At 42.4% G+C, this 24,833-nt stretch overlaps 1 protein-coding gene across 1 annotated transcript in view; it reads right to left on the reverse strand.

Annotated features, from left to right (window-relative positions):
• LOC126236055 (protein O-mannosyl-transferase TMTC4-like) overlaps positions 1 to 24,833 on the reverse strand; it is a 133,575-nt gene that overhangs the window by 51,713 nt on the left and 57,029 nt on the right. The window contains exons 8-9 of the mRNA XM_049945095.1: positions 4,575 to 4,774; positions 4,165 to 4,272 (exon numbers count right to left, since the gene is read on the reverse strand). Of these exons, the coding sequence (XP_049801052.1) occupies positions 4,165 to 4,272; positions 4,575 to 4,774 (308 nt within the window). The remainder of the gene's footprint in view (positions 1 to 4,164; positions 4,273 to 4,574; positions 4,775 to 24,833) is intronic.

A 24,833-nucleotide genomic window follows, 5' to 3' on the forward strand; every position in this document is an offset into this window, starting at 1 on the left:
GCCTCCCTCCCCACCCCTCCCCTACACTCCGTCTAAGCCACCTCTCCCCTGCCCTCTGTCTAACCTGCAGCGCATCACTGTCTGTCACCCCCCCATACTATCCCTCCCTCTTCCCACCTCCTCCTTACCCCCACTCAGTCGACACTCCCATCATGCACTGGTGCTAGCTACTGCTCGCAACGCGGTTTCAGTTGCCCGAGTCTGCGGTCATGTGTGTGAGCTGGATTTGCTTGTGTGTGTGTGTGTGTGTGTGTGTGTGTGTGTGTGTGTGTGTAATGCTGTTACATTCCATCCTGTATTTTCCATTGCTTGATGTACTTTTATGATTCTTTTTTGACTGATAACAAAATATCAGTATTGTACAGTTCATTGATCAGTATAATACAATACTATGATTTTGATCAAAAATAATCTTGTATATGACTGAAGTGTAATGAGTTATTATTGAATAAGTATGTGCATATGTTATATGGGTGAGTTTTATAAATGGAAGGGAATGTCAAAACTTCTCTCAGTTTAGAATGAGATCATGTCAGAGTTAGAACTGAAGCTACATTCTTGTTCTTGTGTCTTCCTATTGAAGATGCATTTGTGTAAGAGTTGGAAATGAGGACATATGCCTAGAAATTACCAAGTGGTTTAAACAGATTAGTCGAGAAACAAACAATCAAGTCATCAGCCAAACGAAAATTACGAAATAGTTTGAACCGAAGAGGACAGATGTGGATGAAGCAAAACTTATAAAAGCTCCAGAAGTTAACTCACCTGCTGATTGCCACCAGCAAACAGAAGGCACACACAAGAAAGATACCGAAATTTTTTTAGCGTAAGTGCTGTATTAGAAATGCCATTAGATAAAGAATCAGAAACCGTTTCAACTAAAGTTACTAAATACCCAGATTTTGCTATACTACACCATAACGTTCAGTCACTCACAAATAAAATTTCCATGTTGGAAGCACTACTCCAGTATGCACTAAATATAGACATATTTGCATTACTGAACATTGGCTATGAAATGACGAAGTAAAATCAACTTCAATCTCAGGATATGGATTAGCCCAAATCATTTTAGCTGAGAATTTTCCAAACATGGTGGCTCTGCTATCTTTGTGAAAGAACAAATAAAGTTCTGTGATGTCAGTAAAAGTTATATTGACTCAATTGAAAAAGACTTTGAACTTTTCATTACTAAACTGCCAGAGCTTAATTTCATAGTTATTAACATATATAGAGCACCAAGTGGAAACCTGCTAGTCTTCATGAATAAACTAGAGGTTCTGCTGAACAGGATCAGTACACTAAATATGAAGATAGTTTTTTGTGGGGATTTCAATATTGATTTTTCAAAAGACAGCAGCACCAGAGATGCTTTGATAAATATGACCAACACATTCAATATGATCCCCACAATACATTACCCATACAAGATTAACAGAATGCAGAGATTCCATTATTGACCAAATATTCATCTCAGAAACAAATTACAGATTCACAAGCAGAGCACTGAACATGGGTTATAGTGATCATGAGGCACAGCTGCTGTGTATAGAAATGCCAACAAGTAGAAGCAGTTCCAAAAAAGTAGTTAACCTTTTCTGAAGATAACATTAGAATTTTTAATCTCTTACTGGTGAAGGAAAACTGGGAAAGCATCACCACTCAGAACAATGTTAATAACATGTACATGAGTTTTCGGAGCACCTTTCTTCACTATTTTAATACAGCATTTCCAAAAGTAGTAAAAACAGTAAAACCTAACAATAATAAGCAATGGGTAACTAAAGGCATAAAAATTTCCAGTGAGAGAAACAGATTTCTGCAGTACTGTTGTAAGAAATATAGAGTAACCCAAGAATTCGCAGATTATTCAAAAGCCTACAAAAGAATCTATGGTAGAGTAGTCAAAGAGGCAAAAATCATGTGAAATGACAATTTGATAAGAAACTCATGTAACAAAATGAGATCCACGTGGAGAGTTATAAAGAAAGAAACTTGTAGTTCAGAGCCAAAGAAAAAGAATGTATCATTAACACTAGAAGGCTCAAAAGTGACAGACCCAAATTCAGTTGTGGAAAAATCCAATGAATACTTCAATTCACTAGCTGAAGACCTTATTCAAGTACACTGTCAAGGAGCAGTCTCAAGTTTCTCCAGCAAGTCAGTGGTCTCGACTGCTTCTATGTATGTTTATGAAACAAACCCCAATGAAATTATAAGTAAAATTAAATCATTAAGCAATAAAATGTCAAGTGGTCTTGATGAAGTACCTGATTTCATATTAAAAGCATGTGCTCACCACATAGCAAACCCCTTGGTAAACATTCTCAACTTCTCTTTAAAAACTGGTGTATTTCCAGATATTTTTAAAATAGCAAAAGTTTCACCACTGCTAAAAAAAGGTTCTTCTGAAAAAATATCAAACTACCAACCCGTGTCACAGTTAAGTTCCTTCTAGAAAAACTCTTCTATGACAGGCTTTTAAGTTTCATAAATAAATATGCACCTCTTACAGTACGCAACATGGTTTCAGAAAGTCTAAATCTACACAGACAGCAATTTTCGAATTCTCAGTCTGCATTTTAAAATCCCTTGATTAACATAAATTAGCTGCAGGTATATTTCTAGATCTATTAGAAAGACAAGGAGTAAGTGGTGTAGCACATAGTTGGTTGTGTTCATACCTAAAAAACCACAGGCAGAAAGTATCACTTCAGTATGAATTCAACAAAATGAATAAAACAAGAAACAACTCCTTTCTTTCTAGTGAATTACCAATAAAATATGGTGTACCACAGGGCTCAATCTTAGGTCCACTACTCTTCTTGATTTATGTGGACGACTTAGTTGAATATATGAGTCCCACAGAAACTGTTTGCTGATGACACCAGCATATTGCTCACTGGATCCAGTCCAGAAACTTTGCAGTCCACGGCAGAAAGTTCTATGAAAAGACTTTCTGAGTGGTTCACAAAAAACAAACTCATTATAAATACTGAAAAAACTGTGTGAGTCGATTTTCATTTAATTCCTCCAACTAATCAAATGTCTATTCAAGCACAATTAAAAAATGATACCCTACAAAATGTGTCACAAAATTTTTGGGTCTATGGGTTCAGCAAGACTTAAAGTGGGACACACATATAAATAATTTGTCTAGAAAACTATCATCTGTGTGCTATGGCCTAAGAATTTTAAAGGCTACAGCAAGCTAAACAACAGTATTGCAGGCATACTATGCACAGTTCCGCTCACTAATCCGATATGGGATTATTTTCTGGGGACACTCAACTCACAGTGTAAAGGTTTTTAGAATGCATAAAAGAGCGCTAAGAATAATTTGTGGCCTTAAAAAGATGGAGTCCTGTAAATCCCATTTTACTGAGCTTGGTGTTCTAAATGTTCCAAGTTTATTCATTTATGAAACTATCTTGTTCACTAGGGACTACCTCCTGAAACAGGCAAATTGCTACAGAACAAAAATGTACACAGCTATAGTACCAGAGGGAAATCAAATATACATCAAAAATATCACAGAAAAAGCACTTATCAGAGGAATATAATTAACATTGATGTAATACTACACAATAAGATACCAGAGGAAATAAAAAATGCTACTCATCCAAAATTTAAAGCTAAACTAAAGGCATCTCTAATAAAGCACTGTTTCTATTCTGTCAGAGAATTTCTGAATACGTAACAAAATTAATTGTAATAGGCACCTACTTTTAATTTGCCTACTATTCTGCTAATACTATGTATTATTATAACTTATCTTTGATCTGTCCAATATCAATCGTACAATTTATGCTGTATGATAAAACTGGACCAATAAAAAATCAAATCAAATCAAATCAAATCAAATCAAAAAGGCAACTTAAGGACTACCTTACTTGAAACTTCCTTTAGTATTTTAGTTATGCACATGAAGTCTGGTTCTTTAGCACATGTCACATTATACAGTTCACAAGATCTTTACTGTTAGTTGTGAAATAGCTTTGGGTTGTATTCAGTAACAAGTGCACAAATATTGAGCAACTGGAAGTTACTTCTTTTGCTTCCTTCATAACTTTATTATTGTTGATATATAAACTATTTTTTCAAATTTTTCAAAATATTTCAGTACTTCAATTTACATTTTAGGAATCAAAAGTTTCAATTCACCTCAACGATATGGCTTTTCGGAGGAGGCTTTCTGCTTCATTCAACTGTCCTTCATCTCTGAGCATATTGGCCAAGTTGTTCATTGCCTGATCATATTCTTCATTTAACCTGCAAAAAGAAAAAGAAAAAAGAATTTAGTATTAATGCAGGGAAACAATATAGTCTACAAAGTTGTTCATCATAAATATTATGTATTCTGTTTTGGACCTTAACACTAAAAAATATTACAAGTGGCTGAAAACATTATAAATTTATGAAATACACATAAAAGATTCTCTTTTCATTTATATAAAAAATTTTGATGGGGTGAGAGCAATACAAAAATTCACCTATTACTTCAAGTACAGAGGATTCCCATATAACTGTCAAATGAAATTAAAATAAAACATAAGAAGTTTTGAGCATGTTACCTGAGAGCCGTCCTGTAGCCAGCAATGGCTGAAAGTTTATTCCCAGCATCACCTGCCTTTTTGGCAATGTTGTAATGAATTTTGGCATTAAGGGGGCAGACATTAAGACCACTCTCAAAAAGAACCTCCTCTGTCTTCCACTGTGCACTCCTTCGAGTTGCACGGCTACCAAAGGCAATCAGCAGGTAAAGAAAACCTACCTGTACATAAATGAGAGTAAATAACAATGTAAGTAGCAGAGTACAAGCAAATGACTACTGTATTCAAAAAAATATGTGACACATGCAGATGCACAGCAATAAAAGGGTGGTGGCAAAGGAAAACGGCTGCAACTTGTTCTTAGTTGCTCATACACCGAGACAATGTCTGAGCTTATGCTTATTATGCGCTGTTTATGTGGTGTCACTGCCAGACACCACACTTGCTAGGTGGTAGCCTTTAAATTGGCCGCGGTCTGTTAGTATACGTCGGACCCATGTGTCGGCACTATCAGTGATTGCAGACCGAGCGCCACCACATGGCAGGTCTAGAGAGACTTCCTAGCACTCGCCCAGTTGTACAACTGACTTTGCTAGCGATGGTTCACTGACAAAATAAGCTCTCATTTGCCGAGACGATAGTTTAACATAGCCTTCAGCTACGTCATTTGCTACGACATAGCAAGGCGCCATTATCAGTTACCACTGATAGTGTGAATCATGTACCGGCAAGACCGACATTCTTCATTAACGGATTAAAGTTAAGTATTCCACCAGCTACGTCCGTTTTTCTAAATTCTAATTTCCTTATCCTGTTCCAGACCTCACGCCAGCCTGCGTGAGCTAAAACGCGTGCCTTTCGGCCTCCTCTAGTAACACGGTGTTGGCTCTCCTGCCAACCAAAACAGTTTAGGTGTTCACCTAAAGCATCCTTGCACAGCACCTGCTTTCAAACACAGAGCTCCAATATACACTCCTGGAAATTGAAATAAGAACACCGTGAATTCATTGTCCCAGGAAGGGGAAACTTTATTGACACATTCCTGGGGTCAGATACATCACATGATCACACTGACAGAACCACAGGCACATAGACACAGGCAACAGAGCATGCACAATGTCGGCACTAGTACAGTGTATATCCACCTTTCACAGCAATGCAGGCTGCTATTCTCCCATGGAGACGATCGTAGAGATGCTGGATGTAGTCCTGTGGAACGGCTTGCCATGCCATTTCCACCTGGCGCCTCAGTTGGACCAGCGTTCGTGCTGGACGTGCAGACCGCGTGAGACGACGCTTCATCCAGTCCCAAACATGCTCAATGGGGGACAGATCCGGAGATCTTGCTCGCCAGGTTAGTTGACTTACACCTCCTAGAGCACGTTGGGTGGCACGGGATACATGCGGACGTGCATTGTCCTGTTGGAACAGCAAGTTCCCTTGCCGGTCTAGGAATGGTAGAACGATGGGTTCGATGACGGTTTGGATGTACCGTGCACTATTCAGTGTCCCCTCGACGATCACCAGTGGTGTACGGCCAGTGTAGGAGATCGCTCCCCACACCATGATGCCGGGTGTTGGCCCTGTGTGCCTCGGTCGTATGCAGTCCTGATTGTGGCGCTCACCTGCACGGCGACAAACACGCATACGACCATCATTGGCACCAAGGCAGAAGCAACTCTCATCGCTGAAGATGACACGTCTCCATTCGTCCCTCCATTCACGCCTGTCGCGACACCACTGGAGGCGGGCTGCACGATGTTGGGGCGTGAGCGGAAGACAGCCTAACGGTGTGCGGGACCGTAGCCCAGCTTCATGGAGACGGTTGTGAATGGTCCTCGCCGATACCCCAGGAGCAACAGTGTCCCTAATTTGCTGGGAAGTGGCGGTGCGGTCCCCTACGGCACTGCGTAGGATCCTACGGTCTTGGCGTGCATCCGTGCGTCGCTGTGGTCCGGTCCCAGGTCGACGGGCACGTGCACCTTCCGCCGACCACTGGCGACAACATCGATGTACTGTGGAGACCTCACGCCCCACGTGTTGAGCAATTCGGCGGTACGTCCACCCGGCCTCCCGCAAGCCCACTATATGCCCTCGCTCAAAGTCCGTCAACTGCACATATGGTTCACGTCCACGCTGTCGCGGCATGCTACCAGTGTTAAAGACTGCGATGGAGCTCCGTATGCCACGGCAAACTGGCTGACACTGACGGCTGCGGTGCACAAATGCTGCGCAGCTAGCGCCATTCGACGGCCAACACCGCGGTTCCTAGTGTGTCCGCCGTGCCGTGCGTGTGATCATTGCTTGTACAGCCCTCTCGCAGTGTCCGGAGCAAGTATGGTGGGTCTGACACACCGGTGTCAATGTGTTCTTTTTTCCATTTCCAGGAGTGTATATTACACGTAACAGCTGCAATGCCAATACATAGGAGGCTCACACAGGCACTTTAATATTCTCCTCTGTGCTTACAACACTCATCTCCATGACATTTATGTCCCTTGTATTGATTGATGATCTTTAACCTTCTTTTACCTAGCTAAATAAATTGACCATTTTTTACACATTTTGAAACACGTTATTAAAAAACACACACACATTTTGGTTGTTGTTTCCTAACATGCTAGTGGCCAAGTTACCTGCTGGAGGACAACTGTCCCAGCAGTGTGGGTTCCTATACAACTGTTTCTTTGAAGAACTAGCTATAACCTAACTCTGACAGTGTGGATTTCATACACTTGTTCCCTCTAAGAACTAGCTATAACCTTACTATTGTTAACTTTTCAATTACAGCTACCCATTAAAACTACCGTCCACCTAATATTACAGAAAAAACTAATACTAATACTAATAACAATAATGATGATGATGATGATTATGATGATGATGAGAGAAGTAATAAAAATACGAAGAGGAGGTGGAGGAGGGAGGGAGGGAGAGAGAGGGAGGGAGGGGAGGGAGAGGGGAAAAGAGGGAGAGGGGCGGGGGGGAGAGAGAGAGAGAGAGAGAGAGAGAGAGAGAGAGAGAGAGAGGGAGGGAGGGAGAGGGAGAGAGAGAGAGAGAGAGAGAGAGAGAGAATAGAAAGGAGAAAAATGTTGTCATCATAATAAAATCATGTTGATGTAGTGTTGTTTCTAATTTTTTTACTTTTTTTTATTAGTAATCTGAGGTAATTTCTCTGGTTAGGGTATGATACATCCAGTTTCCTTTTCACACTGGCTTTAGGAACCTTATAATCTGAAAGCTAGACGATGATGTACTGGAATACTTCACAACTGAATATCTGTATTACAGATAAGGGACTGAAGATCAAGTCTCTCTCTTTCACACTTGACTTCAGATCAGATGACAACTCAGCTTTGGATATGGGGTTGGGTTGTTTTGAGGGAGGAGATCAGACAGTGAGATCATCGATCTCATCAGATTAGGGAAGGACGGGGAAGGAAGTCGGCTGTGCCCTTTTAAAGGAACCATCCTGGCATTTGCTTGGAGTGATTTAGGGAAATCACAGAAAACCTAAATCAGGATGGCCAGATGTGGGATTAAACCGTCATCCTCCCAAATGCGAGTCCAGTGTGCTAACCACTGCACCACCTCACTTGGTGCTTTGGAAATGAAGACAAGCTAATGGTCTACTTCACCTAGATGCAGAACACACTGTCTGTGACAACACATTCAACTTCATCTGTTGCCTTGCAACTCATGTCACATTGGTTGCTCCCAGAAAAATCTCTTCTGAGCTGCTCATAAGATAAGTGCTCTTCCAGCATATTCTACTCCCCTGCAATGTTCCTAGACTTAAATCTTGCTAGTCTTTGTGTTGGCCTGTCCCTTCTTCTCTTCCTTTCAAACTTCTAGTTTTTCCCAGTCCTTTCTATTTGTTTTCCTTGCTATTTTATCTTTCTTAGGCTACACACTGTACTTCCCTTTCCAGTTCTCTGGGCATTTTCGTGGCAGGCTCCAACTTTCTTGCTTGGCACATCTCCCTTCATATGTGTATCCTGTCTGAGGACATAACTCATTGCTGGAATCCACCATGTTGTTGCTTTCTGTCTACTCCATCACCTCTCTTTGCAATCTTTTGAAGTCTCCCCTCTTCCACCTCTTCGGCCTTCCCACCCTTTTCAACTTCTACTACCATCTACACCAGTTATGCTGCAACATGAAAAGTATGTATGCACATCTACATATCCAGAACAACAACAAGTTTCCCAAAGATAAGCAATTAATCACTTTTCTTTTATGTTTTGCCCACACTGTTACTTCATATTTACAGTGTGTAATGGCCTGTCCTTGCTATATTTATTTTTATTATTCACAAGGTGGACATAAAAATGCAATAATTCTTGGTGGAATCACACCATTAAATTCCTTTTGTATTAAATACATTATCAGGTGGTACATGTCGTTTGAACGTACCTGTCTGCAACTTACTCTGAAGATAATTTTAAGTAGCCGATGAGATGTGCAGAAATAGATTTAAAGTTCTCCAAAATTTCAGATGAACTGCTGCATTTCTTCAACTTGCTGCCACAATATTTTGGCACACAGTCTTCTGGCCATTGTCAGGCGAATACACACAAAAATGCACTGAGCTCCCATATTTAAGACCCTGCCGGCAAATGCATGGTGTATTGAGCTGGTATTGTGCAAGTGCTGCTTGAGTGAATGCATTTCTGCTCCAAGACTGTGCACTGTGGCGTGCGCCCTCCATGGTGAAATTGGGTCAATCTTTGCAGTCTGCCTTGTTATAGCCTTGTTGTCACCTATGTCACACTATCAATGGAGAGCAATGATCTGTTGGTCAGTTTTGATGTAGTTTTGCTTTTTACAAATGTGCCTCTGATGGACTCAATACATCTCATCAGCAGTAGGTTTGGGGTTGACATTAGTGTTGTTCGAGCACACTCTACCCTCAGCATACTTTTTATTTAACAATGATGTTTTTTGACCAATTGGATGATGTCGCCATGGGGAATCCTTTGTCTTCCCTGGTGGCCATCCTTTTATGGAAGATTTTGGGGAGCAAACATCCCTCCAGTATATGTTGATGACACTTTTGTAGCTTGGCTTCATGATTTGGACATTCTCCAAGAGCTCCTTTAACACTTGAACTCTATGCATGAAAACATAAAATGTACTATGGAGATTGAGAAAGATGGTTGGTTGCTTGCTGCCTATGGTAGACCACTGCATCTGCATGGCAAAATCGCAGGAGTAGTGTTTGTCTACATCACTCGCTATGCATGCTCATGTGGCATCATGCAGCTGGCACTTCACTCACTCGGTATCATGCAACGCTTGACAGTTAACAGCCAAGTGGCCTTGCCGTGTGGGTAAGGAAACACAGGCTCTACCAATACAGCTCTGACACAAATAGTGGCCCTAAAGGAGCTGGCAAGCATTCAAATGCATTTAGAATTATAATTTCTTTTTAGTGGTTGATTTTCCATGTTTTCTTTGGAGGAGGTGTGTTTTGTATACCTGAGATTCACCAAGTATTACCACACTATAATGAGAATTAAACTGATAACCAAATATTGAATGTTATTGAAGATTATTGTTTCAGTTATGGAACTATATATTTCTGTGAAATAATACTTGATAAATTAATGCTCAGTTTCAGTCAGCTGCTAAAATTGCACTGACATTTAGACTTTTCTTTGAACAGGGCAAATTAAAAGGATTTACATTGAGGGGTGTGACAACAGATTATAATTATCAGCTTAGTTTATAATTACCAAAAATCTTAAATCTGGCTACACCATAGGCTTTCATGAGTAAACTGAGTAAGTGAGCAACTAGGACTCATTTGCATTTGATAATATGAACAGAAAATCATTCAAACAAATTTATTCACCTGTGACTTATCTGTAAATTAAATAATGAATAACATACAATGCCACCATATTTTCTGTGTTTACTTCTTGCACAGAATTAGTATTTGTTCCCTTGGCTCAATGCAATTTCTGTTTGATAAATAAACTTATTAATGGTTTGTCTAGAAATGCACCTTTGTGGTTCAGTGGTTAAGTTCCACACTACAAAACTTAGGCTTATATTTCAAACCCCAGCTATCCAATTATTTTCTCTGTTCTTATCAATTCTTTCACCTACAATAATGACAATAATGCCAAGTCAAGTTACAATGTACACTCCTGGAAATTGAAATAAGAACACCGTGAATTCATTGTCCCAGGAAGGGGAAACTTTATTGACACATTCCTGGGGTCAGATACATCACATGATCACACTGACAGAACCACAGGCACATAGACACAGGCAACAGAGCATGCACAATGTCGGCACTAGTACAGTGTATATCCACCTTTCGCAGCAATGCAGGCTGCTATTCTCCCATGGAGACGATCGTAGAGATGCTGGATGTAGTCCTGTGGAACGGCTTGCCATGCCATTTCCACCTGGCACCTCAGTTGGACCAGCGTTCGTGCCGGACGTGCAGACCGCGTGAGACGACGCTTCATCCAGTCCCAAACATGCTCAATGGGGGACAGATCCGGAGATCTTGCTGGCCAGGGTAGTTGACTTACACCTTCTAGAGCACGTTGGGTGGCACGGGATACATGCGGACGTGCATTGTCCTGTTGGAACTGCACGTTCCCTTGACGGTCTAGGAATGGTAGAACGATGGGTTCGATGACGGTTTGGATGTACCGTGCACTATTCAGTGTCCCCTCGACGATCACCAGTGGTGTGCGGCCAGTGTAGGAGATCGCTCCCCACACCATGATGCCGGGTGTTGGCCCTGTGTGCCTCGGTCGTATGCAGTCCTGATTGTGACGCTCACCTGCACGGCGCCAAACACGCATACGACCATCATTGGCACCAAGGCAGAAGAGACTCTCATCGCTGAAGACGACACGTCTCCATTCATCCCTCCATTCACGCCTGTCGCGACACCACTGGAGGCGGGCTGCACGATGTTGGGGCGTGAGCGGAAGACGGCCTAACGGTGTGCAGGACCGTAGCCCAGCTTCATGGAGACAGTTGCGAATGGTCCTCGCCGATACCCCAGGAGCAACAGTGTCCCTCATTTGCTGGGAAGTGGCGGTGCGGTCCCCTACGGCACTGCGTAGGATCCTACGGTCTTGGCGTGCATCCGTGCGTTGCTGCGGTCCGGTCCCAGGTCGACGGGCACGTGCACCTTCCGCCGACCACTGGCGACAACATCGATGTACTGTGGAGACCTCACGCCCCACGTGTTGAGCAATTCGGCGGTACGTCCACCCGGCCTCCCGCATGCCCACTATACGCCCTCGCTCAAAGTCCGTCAACTGCACATACGGTTCACGTCCACGCTGTCGCGGCATGCTACCAGTGTTAAAGACTGCGATGGAGCTCCGTATGCCACGGCAAACTGGCTGACACTGACGGCGGCGGTGCACAAATGCTGCGCAGCTAGCGCCATTCGACGGCCAACACCGCGGTTCCTGGTGTGTCCGCTGTGCCGTGCATGTGATCATTGCTTGTACAGCCCTCTCGCAGTGTCCGGAGCAAGTATGGTGGGTCTGACACACCGGTGTCAATGTGTTCTTTTTTCCATTTCCAGGAGTGTATTTTGGAGTACATGTTTAAACATAGACTCCCCTCTAACTGGATGTATAAGTCTGTTCAGAGGTGTTGGTCAATTGGTTGGTTGATTTGGGAGCAGGGGACCAACCAGCAAGATCATCAGTCCCACTGGATTAGGTAAGGATGGGGAAGGAAGTCAGCCATGCCCATTCAAAGGAACCATCCCAGCATTTGCCTGGAAATCATGGAAAACCTAAATCTGGATGGCCGGACATGGGTTTGAACCATTGTCCTCCTCAATGAGAGTCCCGTGTGGTAACCACTACACCACCTCACTCAGTTTCAGAGGTGTGAGGAAGTCAAGAACACACCACTATGCCCAGTAAAGTGCTGCAATGCTGAAACCATCCTTCAAGTTGAGCACAGATTTACTAGATTTAAATGAAATATAAAAATGCTTATATGTGGATGGCCTATAATGTGCCAGGGCTATAAAGCACTAGGCAGCCACAATGCTTAACACCCAATTTAGTCACCCATCTGACGGTCAGTCATGAATGATCAGCCGAGCGAGATGTACATAGAATATGTTATGCTTTTCCTCATAACAAACACACTTTACTATAACTATAAAAATTATTTTTCCATCATTTTATGTAATTTATGCACTGTGGATTATAAGTTCACTTAAGAAATGTTGGAGCTACGGAAAATATAGTAATTTGTCTATAGGAGGAGGAATTCTGCCTTATGCAAGACACCTTTTCAGTTTTGCTTTACCTAGACATGTTTCAGCACTTTTTTGTGGTATCTTCAGTGGGTTGTTTGGTCCCATAGAAACTTACCATCTTTAGTGAGTTGCTTTATTTTCTTACTTACTACTTGTCATGGCTATGATGTCGTAATGTTTTCTCTTGTGTTTTGGTGAGGTGAATGTGGTGTCACCGCTAGACACCACACTTGCTAGGTGGTAGCTTTAAATCGGCCGCGGTCCATTAGTACATGTCGGACCCGCGTGTCGCCACTGTGTGATCGTAGACCGAGCGCCACCACACGGCAGGTCTAGAGAGACGGACTAGCACTCGCCCCAGTTGTACGACGACGTTGCTAACAACTACACTGACGAAGCCTTTCTCTCATTTGCCGAGAGACAGTTAGAATAGCCTTCAGCTAAGTTAATGGCTACGACCTAGCAAGGCGCCATTAACCATTTGTACCATTACATGTACCTCAAGATAGAGTCTCACTTGTATCATCCAGAATGCTGTATACCAAAGGACAATATAAAAGTTAAGTGTTCTAGTAGCTACGTTCTTTTCTTTATCATATTCATTACAAATCCTGTTCCAGACTTAACGCCAGACGGCGTGAGTTGATGCGTGCCCTTTCGGCTACTTCACTGTGGACTGGCTGCCTTAACAGTCCACTACAGTGAATATGCTGATTTCTGTCTCACCTCACCATAACATACGAGGAAACACTACAACATCAAAGCCATGACAAGCTGTAGATTGTGTAGCAGACCAGCTACCAACATAAACACAGAATAGCTTCATGTAAGTAAGAAAATAGAACAACCCACTGAAGATAGAAAAAGTGCTGAAATATGTCCAGGAAAACTAAACTGAAAAGGTGTCTCACGTAAGGCAGAATTCCTTGTCCTATTTTCATAGCAAGCACAGACATATGAAGAACTGCAACACCACAAGATGATGACTCATCTATTTTTATGCAATCAATTTTGCATGAAAATCTCATCAGTAAAAATTTATGAATATTGGAGGAAACCCCATATCAAGCAAGGGAGTACCAATGCCTTGTGTCATTGTCAGAGATGATGCATTTTGTGTATCTGAAATTTAATGCGTCCTTACACTCTTGCAAGTACATGGAGAAGGGAGACTTTTTCATCGCCCAATGGATGTTTGAGAAGAAATTGCAACTGCCATAATAAATGTATGCTGTGTGTCACAAAATAATGTGCCCAAAGGAGATGGAAATTCCCCCAGGTCCTACAAGATGTTGAAAGTTATCATGAAATTTGTTTCAGGATGCAAAAAAGGTCTGGCTGCTTCAACAAGGGAACAGATACTCCTCTCCACGAAATCACAGTGGCCCAGCACACAGGCTACAATGCACATATATTTTTAGTTAGCTGCCACAGATGGCCTGCTAAGTGCTTTACAGCACTTATACTACAGTCTCAGCCCCATTCAACTGTCTCTGCAGTGCCAATATGTCTCCCCCTCCTCCTGCTAATATGGTGCAAAAACTCTACATAAGCAGCCAACAATGAGAATGCAGCCAACAAAAGCTCTAAATCTTCAATGCCTTTCTTACACTGCTAACACCATCAGATAAGCATGTCTCCTTGATACAATGACACAATTCATTGTAGAGTGAATGATGCAAGAACTCACTGGTTCCTAATGATTATTATCACCAGAATTTTAATTAAAATCTCCTAAGATACTTATGGAATGCTGCTGGATGTCCAAAGTCATCCAAAGTGTTTTAGGATTAATTCTGACTAACCTTGCTGTTTGAATATGGAAAAGAATATTTTCCTTGGAATGTAATTTGAGAAGTGAAGTTAAAGTTGAATCACAATAAATTATTAGCCACAAACTGCAGTGGAATAGATAATTTCTCAGTTTTTTGCTGAAGAAGATTGTGAGCTGAAAGTCATACATTGAATTCATGACTGAAGATGAATTCAGCAGTGCATTGCATGTGTAGAACATATTTTCTTTAGTGTACAATGGGAAATCTCCATAAATCAAATAGGTTTATGAGGAAATCGACAATGGAAAATCCAGGATAGACTATGACAATATTACGAAAATGACAGATTGCTACTCACCATGCAGCAGAGATGCTGAGTTGCGGATAGGCACAACAGAAGGATTGTCAAACGAGTGGTTTGACAGTCTTTCTGTTGCTTTCTGTTGTACCTATCTACAACTCAGCATCTACACTGTATGGTGAGTAGCAATATATCCTTTTCATAATATTGTCATATTCAAGCCTGGATTTTCCATTGTTTGTTGAAGTCGAAGTCATTTAGATGTTTTTCGTGCTGCTGGAGGGGGGGGGGGGGGGTTCACACAGCTAAAGCTAAGACTTTAAGATTTTGTGAGTATTTTGCAATTCATCCATTTGTTTGAGGTATGTTCTCATCAATAAATATGGAGTTTTGAAATCAGGTCATTCCTTTTGAAACACTCTGTATTAGTGGAAAATCTGCCATCAGAGGTACATACAGTAGCTTGTCATGAGTTTAACAAAAAATTTAAAGACATGAATGAAAATTTTAAATCAGTACACAGTGAAATTTTGAACATGAATGAGAGAGTAGAATTAATTAAATGTCTATAACAATTCATTACTAGTGGTTAAGAAGGCTGCAGGCAGGATTCACCTTGTGTTGGATGCAAGCACACAAAATGGGCACACAGAAATGGAATGTGATAGACCTGTTGGTATCGATGAATTATTGAAATGATTTGAACAGCAAGATAGTTTAGCTTGATGGACTTGATGGTTGGCTATTGGCAGGTAAAATTAAATGAGGACTCTAAACTATATACATAAATACAGTGCTTTTATACAATGGAAAATTTTATCAATTTAGGATATTACCTTTCTCATTGAATAGTTCTGTTTCAGTATTTATTAGAGCCCTTGATCAAGCTCTTGGGAAAGAATTATTGCAAGAACTTTCAATTTATGTAGATGATATTTTATTGGTATCCAAGACATGGGAACTGTCTTTGATATCTCTTTTCTTCTTAGATTTTAAGAAATCCATGCTTAATTTCCTTTCTTTAATCTCCTTTAGGAGGTTGTTGTGTACATAGTTCCGCATAGTCAGCGCATACACAACTTTCCCACTAGAGCACACCCCGCTAAGCACAACAGCGCAGGTGCAGCGCTCGTCTGTCTCCGCTCTACGAGATGGCGCTGCCATAAAGACGGACCAAATTCTGCTTCCGCCGATCCGCGTATGAATATGTAATGCAGCCAATGAGATCGCTGCTAACGTAGAACCTTTTCTCCTCACGGATCACACTCGGGCAGTGATACCTGAACGCTTGAGGTAATATAACGAGTGTACAGACCTCCGATTAGTCAGTCTGCATTAGTCTGCATCAGTCTGCATTAGTCTGCATCAGTCTGCATTAGTCTGTAGTCAAGTTTCAGTCTGCGCCTAATAAGATTATCATATTCCTGTACATATCCATGAAGAGAAATGTATAGACACTTTGTCAAGAATCAGAGATATGTGAGAATAAGATTAACGTACCAAGACCAAAGGAACTTCAGATTGTCAATTGTAAATAGCATCCAGAATCAAGTTCAGTAATGTTTATTATTTTAATAAATGGGTGTGAAAATTAATCAAGTTCTGTTTAAAGTTGGTCACCGTCACTCTGCTACTCTAAGCGTGCAAGTGGCATTTCTATTGTCTGACTTAACGGCAGAAGATAAACATGCCACGATAAGACCACGAGACATATTGCTGACACTCGCCTATTTCGTTAGAGCGACAAGTCAAATAATCTGATGGTGTGTGTACCGAAGGTCTTACAGTACGCACACCACAGAGGTCCAGTTATATCTTTTCTTCTTATTTCTGCTTAGTTTCAACCTGTTTTCACAGGATTGATGAGATTGATCTGCACGCATGAGACATGAGATGATGACAATACAACAAATATTCAAGTGTAGAGATGTTCCCGGGTATCAAAAATTTTTGGTGGTGATAGCCATGCATGAAGCAACAGCTGCATTGAAGAAGACGCACTACACTTGTTCAAACAGCAGATGCATGGGCATAATAAAACAAGATTGATTTCTTAAAGATAAGAGTGTGCCAAGGGCAAATCGAATTCATAACCAGGAAAACTGGATATTATTGATGCATGACAACATATTACAAGTATGTACGGATATGAATACCAGCAAATTGGTGTAATGTAAGTACTGATATAAATTTGTCTATGAATATAGATTAGTTAAGAACTCAAGATAAAATTATCTCACAGGTACTAATGAGTAATGTTGCCGAGTTAATTACATGCATAAAATAGTGAAAAGTGAGGAAAATATTAAGAAATAAGGCACAAAGTCTGGCTGAACGTAAGTGCATGAGCCGTGGTAGGTAATGCAAAAGTGGATATGAAGCTTTCAACTTTAAGTAAACTGATAGGCCTGGGAATTATTGTATAAAATATTATAAGTATGAGGATTTGCTAAATGGAAGTAATTAGAGTATAAAGAAATGTTAAGCTATAAGCTGAAGAGTAACACAGGTTGACATCTCAGTACAGTCAAATATTAAGTGAAGAAATCTCTTCAAACTGATGTAAGGAGAGAAGTAGAAAATAAGCTGATAGATGCTGTGTGACTGGTTTGTAATATAAGGAGAAGTGTACTCAGATTAGGAGAAGGTGGAAATGGGAGACAGATGGACAGATACATGAGAGACTGAGGTATGCTGTGGTTCAGGGAATGGTGGTAGTATATATTTGTAGAGAATTTAAATGGGGCATTTTCACATGAGGTTGTGCAGTATCTACCCACAGAAGGCAATGAGCAGTTATTTTATTAAACAATTTACACAGTTACAGTGGCAAATGATCATGTCAAGGAAGAGGTTTCTTAACTAGTTTAGATAGATGTTTTTCCTAATCACAATGTAAGGGGACCTTTAAAATCTCCATGCATATTAACATAAAGGTATTTGAAATTTTGATGTGTACTCATAAGGAACGATGTACCGTCAGCATAAGACCCCTCTAGAAAAGGCAAACATAATAAAAATTTGTATAGGTGGACTGAGAAGTAAATGAGTTAAATGTTAAATAAGTTAATGCAAACTGATCTCTTTATTGAGAAACAGACTAAGGAAACAAACAATACCCAACAACAGAAAAAAGTCATAAGTATTTTAAAAGAAATAAGGGTATATGCACTGTAAAAAAAGGTGTGACACAGTATAAAGTTTAAATATAACACAACAATTATATGAACAAAGCATTTTCTACAAATTTTGTTAAACATGAGCTGGAGTAATAGTCACTAACGATATATATAAATGATGTACCTGTTGAGGAAATGAAAGTATTGATGCATATGAAAAGCAATTATGCACATCTTTAGCTTGATTGTGGGGTGTGTAATGCAACAGCATGTTTCATCAAATACCCTGGCCCACTACCACACCAGCTTAAGATGATTGTGGTAGTAGATATTTGTTAAGTTGTGTATAAGAAAGGAGCAAATACTGTGTATCTCTGGCTGTGTCTGTACAGACGGTGCAAGCACAGTAACAAGGGCAGTGGCAGTGATGCACAGTGTTCACTTGCTGTCCGAGGCTGTAAGTATGCATTGGCACTTGGTGTCGTGGACTACTCAGAGTAAGATGGCTGCCGAGATTGTCAGTGGGGACCCAAAACAAATTAATCTCTTTTATATTATAAATAACTTTGATGTATGGCCTAAGAGTCAGATGTTACGTATAAGGATGTGTTAATGTTTCATTAAAGTATCTTGAGTTACTTTCACTGGGATGTGTCATTATGTGACTCAAAAATTTTACATATAGAGAAAAGGAAATGAGGGTTTGGGGTTTATTTAGTAGCTCAAAGCAGTCATCATGCTCTAAAATTTCAGCATCAACCAGCAAGGAGCGAAGCCCAGAAGAAAAGGAAGTTTGTACACAGCAATGCGATGGAGTAGCTGGACCACCAGAACAATTTCTGAAGGTGGCTGTTCACCAGCAAGATTTATAACAGGTAACTGACAGATCCGACATGGTGAAAATGTACCAAGCGCAGACAGCAGTTGAAGTGCACCATTGCTAACCTATCTTCTTCACCATGCAAACTCTCACCACAGATGGCACACACCACAGCGCATGGACTTGCAGCAGAAATGCATATGCCTATGCATCATTTGTGCAACACCAACTGGATATACCACACATGTGCTGCCTGAGTCTTAAATACAGAAGCTCAGCACATTTCTGTCTGTTTTCACCTGAAGATGGCCATAAGTCTCTGTGCCAAAATATCATGGCAGCAAGTTGCAAACATCCAGCAGTTCACTCAAAATTTTATGAAACAATCTGTACACCAGAAAGTTTTAAATTTCACAATAGATATAATGTTTCTAGTGTCAAAATTGTGAGGGTACAAAGTAACAATACCTTGCACAGCCCAAAGAAGTGGATAATTTGGGCATGAGAAGAAACTTGAACTCCTTGCTAAAAACACGTGGCCTGCCTGATTTTCTCCAGTTGGCTATTCAATACAATGTATAAAGTTATTACATTTTCTGTGACACCTCACAGACACCCCATAGATGTTATTCTATACAACAAGCATTTAACATTTACTTTATCAAAATACAATGAGTGGGAATAGAAGTAACCAACAGGTTTTAAGTACTAAATGTATGTTTTTATTTAAGCAATGGTGGCTAAACATAAACCTTTGTACTCACTAGAAGGTAGAATAAGAAGAGAACTCTATGTTCATGTTATCATAATAAAGGTAATTGTTGGGTTCAAATTAATGATATGAATATAATAGAGGGAAACATTCCACGTGGGAAAAATATATCTAAAAACAAAGATGATGAGACTTACCAAACAAAAGTGCTGGCAGGTCGATAGACACACAAACAAACACAAACATACACACAAAATTCAAGCTTTCGCAACAAACGGCTGCTTCATCAGGAAAGAGGGAAGGAGAGGGAAAGACGAAAGGATGTGGGTTTTAAGGGAGAGGGTAAGGAGTCATTCCAATCCCGGGAGCGGAAAGAGTTAGGGGGAAAAAAAGGACAGGTATACACTCACACACACAAGCATATCCATCCGCACATACACAGGCACAAGCAGACGTTTGTAAAGGCAAAGAGTTTGGGCAGAGATGTCAGTCAAGGCGGAAGTAAAGAGGCAAAGATGTTGTTGAAAGACAGGTGAGGTATGAGCGGCGGCAACTTGAAATTAGTGGAGGTTGAGGCCTGGCAGATAACGAGAAGAGAGGATATACTGAAGGACAAGTTCCCATCTCCGGAGTTCTGACAGGTTGATGTTAGTGGGAAGTATCCGGATAACCCGGACGGTGTAACACTGTGCCAAGATGTGCTGGCCGCGCACCAAGGCATGTTTAGCCACAGGGTGATCCTCATTACCAACAAACACTGTCTGCCTGTGTCCATTCATGCAAATGGACAGTTTGTTGCTGGTCATTCCCACATAGAAAGCTTCACAGTGTAGGCAGGTCAGTTGGTAAATCACATGGGTGCTTTCACACGTGGCTCTGCCTTTGATCGTGTACACCTTCCGGGTTACAGGACTGGAGTAGGTGGTGGTGGGAGGGTGCATGGGACAGGTTTTACACCGGGGGCGGTTACAAGGGTAGGAGCCAGAGGGTAGGGAAGGTGGTTTGGGGATTTCATAGGGATGAACTAAGAGGTTACGAAGGTTAGGTGGACGGCGGAAAGACACTCTTGGTGGAGTGGGAAGGATTTCGTGAAGGATGGATCTCATTTCAGGGCAGGATTTGAGGAAGTCGTATCCCTGCTGGAGAGCCACATTCAGAGTCTGATCCAGTCCCAGAAAGTATCCTGTCACAAGTGGGGCACTTTTGTGGTTCTTCTGTGGGAGGTTCTGGGTTTGAGGGGATGAGGAAGTGGCTCTGGTTATTTGCTTCTGTACCAGGTCGGGAGGGTAGTTGCGGGATGCGAAGCTGTTTTCAGGTTGTTGGTGTAATGGTTCAGGGATTCCGGACTGGAGCAGATTCGTTTGCCACGTAGACCTAGGCTGTAGGGAAGGGACCGTTTGATGTGGAATGGGTGGCAGCTGTCATAATGGAGGTACTGTTGCTTGTTGGTGGGTTTGATGTGGACGGTCGTGTGAAGCTGGCCATTGGACAGATGGAGGTCAACGTCAAGGAAAGTGGCATGGGATTTGGAGTAGGACCAGGTGAATCTGATGGAACCAAAGGAGTTGAGGTTGGAGAGGAAATTCTGGAGTTGTTCTTCACTGTGAGTCCAGATCATAAAGATGTCATCAATAAATCTGTACCAAACTTTGGGTTGGCAGGCCTGGGTAACCAAGAAGGCTTCCTCTAAGCGACCCATGAATAGGTTGGCGTATGAGGGGGCCATCCTGGTACCCATGGCTGTTCCCTTTAATTGTTGGTATGTCTGGCCTTCAAAAGTGAAGAAGTTGTGGGTCAGGATGAAGCTGGCTAAGGTAATGAGGAAAGAGGTTTCAGGTAGGGTGGCAGGTGATTGGCATGAAAGGAAGTGCTCCATCGCAGCGAGGCCCTGGCCGTGCGGAATATTTGTGTATAAGAAAGTGGCATCAATGGTTACAAGGATGGTTTCTGGGGGTAACAGACTCGGTAAGGATTCCAGGTGTTCAAGAAAGTGGTTGCTGTCTTTGATGAAGGATGGGAGACTGCATGTAATGGGTTGAAGGTGTTGATCGACATAGGCAGAGATACGTTCTGTGGGGGCTTGGTAACCAGCTACAATGGGGCGGCCGGGATGATTGGGTTTGTGAATTTTAGGAAGAAGGTAGAAGGTAGGGGTGCGGGGTGTTGGTGGGGTCAGGAGGTTGATGGAGTCAGGTGAAAGGTTTTGTAGGGGGCCTAAGATCCTGAGGATTCCTTGAAGCTCCGCCTGGACATCAGGAATGGGATTACCTTGGCAAACTTTGTATGTGGTGTTGTCTGAAAGCTGACGCAGTCCCTCAGTCACATACTCCCGACGATCAAGTACCATGGTCGTGGAACCCTTGTCCGCCGGAAGTATGACAATGGAACGGTCAGCCTTCAGATCACGGATAGCTTGGGCTTCAGCAGTGGTGATGTTGGGAGTAGGATTAAGGTTTTTTAAGAAGGATTGAGAGGCAAGGCTGGAAGTCAGAAATTCCTGGAAGGTTTGGAGAGGGTGATTTTGAGGAAGAAGAGGTGGGTCCCGCTGTGACGGAGGACGGAACTGTTCCAGGCAGGGTTCAATTTGGATAGTATCTTGGGGAGTTGGATCATTAGGAGTAGGATTAGGATCATTTTTCTTCATGGCAAAGTGATATTTCCAGCCCCACACCCAGATTCAACCGAACAGCCCTCGTCAAAGATTTACTGTCCTACACTCATACTCTCTGCTGGAAATATCACTTTGCCATGAAGAAAAATGATCCTAATCCTACTCCTAATGATCCAACTCCCCAAGACACTATCCAAATTGAACCCTGCCTGGAACAGTTCCGTCCTCCGTCACTGCGGGAACCACCTCCTCTTCCTCAAAATCACCCTCCCCAAACCTTCCAGGAATTTCTGACTTCCAGCCTTGCCTCTCAATCCTTCTTAAAAAACCTTAATCCTACTCCCAACATCATCACTGCTGAAGCCCAAGCTATCCGTGATCTGAAGGGTGACCGTTCCATTGTCATACTTCCGGCGGACAAGGGTTCCACGACCGTGGTACTTGATCGTCGAGAATATGTGACTGAGGGACTGCGTCAGCTTTCAGACAACACCACATACAAAGTTTGTCAAGGTAATCCCATTCCTGATGTCCAGGCAGAGCTTCGAGGAATCCTCAGAACCTTAGGCCCCCTACAAAACCTTTCACCTGACTCCATCAACCTCCTGACCCCACCAACACCCCGCACCCCTACCTTCTACCTTCTTCCTAAAATTCACAAACCCAATCATCCCGGCCGCCCCATTGTAGCTGGTTACCAAGCCCCCACAGAACGTATCTCTGCCTACGTAGATCAACACCTTCAACCCATTACATGCAGTCTCCCATCCTTCATCAAAGACAGCAACCACTTTCTTGAACGCCTGGAATCCTTACCGAGTCTGTTACCCCCAGAAACCATCCTTGTAACCATTGATGCCACTTCCTTATACACAAATATTCCACACGTCCAGGGCCTCGCTGCGATGGAGCACTTCCTTTCACGCCAATCACCTGCCACCCTACCTGAAACTTCTTTCCTCATTACCTTAGCCAGCTTCATCCTGACCCACAACTTCTTCACTTTTGAAGGTCAGACATACCAACAATTAAAGGGAACAGCCATGGATACCAGGATGGGCCCCTCATACGCCAACCTATTCATGGGTCGCTTAGAGGAAGCTTTCTTGGTTACCCAGGCCTGCCAACCCAAAGTTTGGTACAGATTTATTGATGACATCTTCATGATCTGGACTCACAGTGAAGAACAACTCCAGAATTTCCTCTCCAACCTCAACTCCTTTGGTTCCATCAGATTCACCTGGTCCTACTCCAAATCCCATGTCACTTTCCTTGACGTTGACCTCCATCTGTCCAATGGCCAGCTTCACACGACCGTCCACATCAAACCCACCAACAAGCAACAGTACCTTCATTATGACAGCTGCCACCCATTCCACATCAAACGGTCCCTTCCCTACAGCCTAGGTCTTCGTGGCAAACGAATCTGCTCTAGTCTGGTATCCCTGAACCATTACACCAACAACCTGAAAACAGCTTTCGCATCCTGCAACTACCCTCCCGACCTGGTACAGAAGCAAATAACCAGAGCCACTTCCTCAGCCCCTCAAACCCAGAACCTCCCACAGAAGAACCACAAAAGTGCCCCACTTGTGACAGGATACTTTCTGGGACTGGATCAGACTCTGAATGTGGCTCTCCAGCAGGGATACGACTTCCTCAAATCCTGCCCTGAAATGAGTTCCATCCTTCATGAAATCCTCCCCACTCCACCAAGAGTGTCTTTCCGCCGTCCACCTAACCTTCGTAACCTCTTAGTTCATCCCTATGAAATCCCCAAACCACCTTCCCTACCCTCTGGCTCCTACCCTTGTAACCGCCCCCGGTGTAAAACCTGTCCCATGCACCCTCCCACCACCACCTACTCCAGTCCTGTAACCCGGAAGGTGTACACGATCAAAGGCAGAGCCACGTGTGAAAGCACCCATGTGATTTACCAACTGACCTGCCTACACTGTGAAGCTTTCTATGTGGGAATGACCAGCAACAAACTGTCCATTTGCATGAATGGACACAGGCAGACAGTGTTTGTTGGTAATGAGGATCACCCTGTGGCTAAACATGCCTTGGTGCACGGCCAGCACATCTTGGCACAGTGTTACACCGTCCGGGTTATCCGGATACTTCCCACTAACATCAACCTGTCAGAACTCCGGAGATGGGAACTTGCCCTTCAGTATATCCTCTCTTCTCATTATCTGCCAGGCCTCAACCTCCACTAATTTCAAGTTGCTGCCGCTCATACCTCACCTGTCTTTCAACAACATCTTTGCCTCTTTACTTCCGCCTTGACTGACATCTCTGCCCAAACTCTTTGCCTTTACAAATGTCTGCTTGTGTCCGTGTATGTGCAGATGGATATGCGTGTGTGTGTGAGTGTATACCTGTCCTTTTTTCCCCCTAAGTCTTTCCGCTCCCGGGATTGGAATGACTCCTTACCCTCTCCCTTAAAACCCACATCCTTTCGTCTTTCCCAATCCTTCCCTCTTTCCTGATGAAGCAACCGTTTGTTGCGAAAGCTTGAATTTTGTGTGTATGTTTGTGTTTGTTTGTGTGTCTATCGACCTGCCAGCGCTTTTGTTTGGTAAGTCTCACCATATTTGTTTTTAGATTTATCATAATAAAGGTTTGACAACAAAACTAGATTTTTTCCATACTTTTCTGAAACTAATGAAAGTTGCA

Source organism: Schistocerca nitens, chromosome 2 (genome assembly GCF_023898315.1).
Source record: "Schistocerca nitens isolate TAMUIC-IGC-003100 chromosome 2, iqSchNite1.1, whole genome shotgun sequence".
In the NCBI taxonomy this organism is placed as follows: domain Eukaryota; kingdom Metazoa; phylum Arthropoda; class Insecta; order Orthoptera; family Acrididae; genus Schistocerca; species Schistocerca nitens.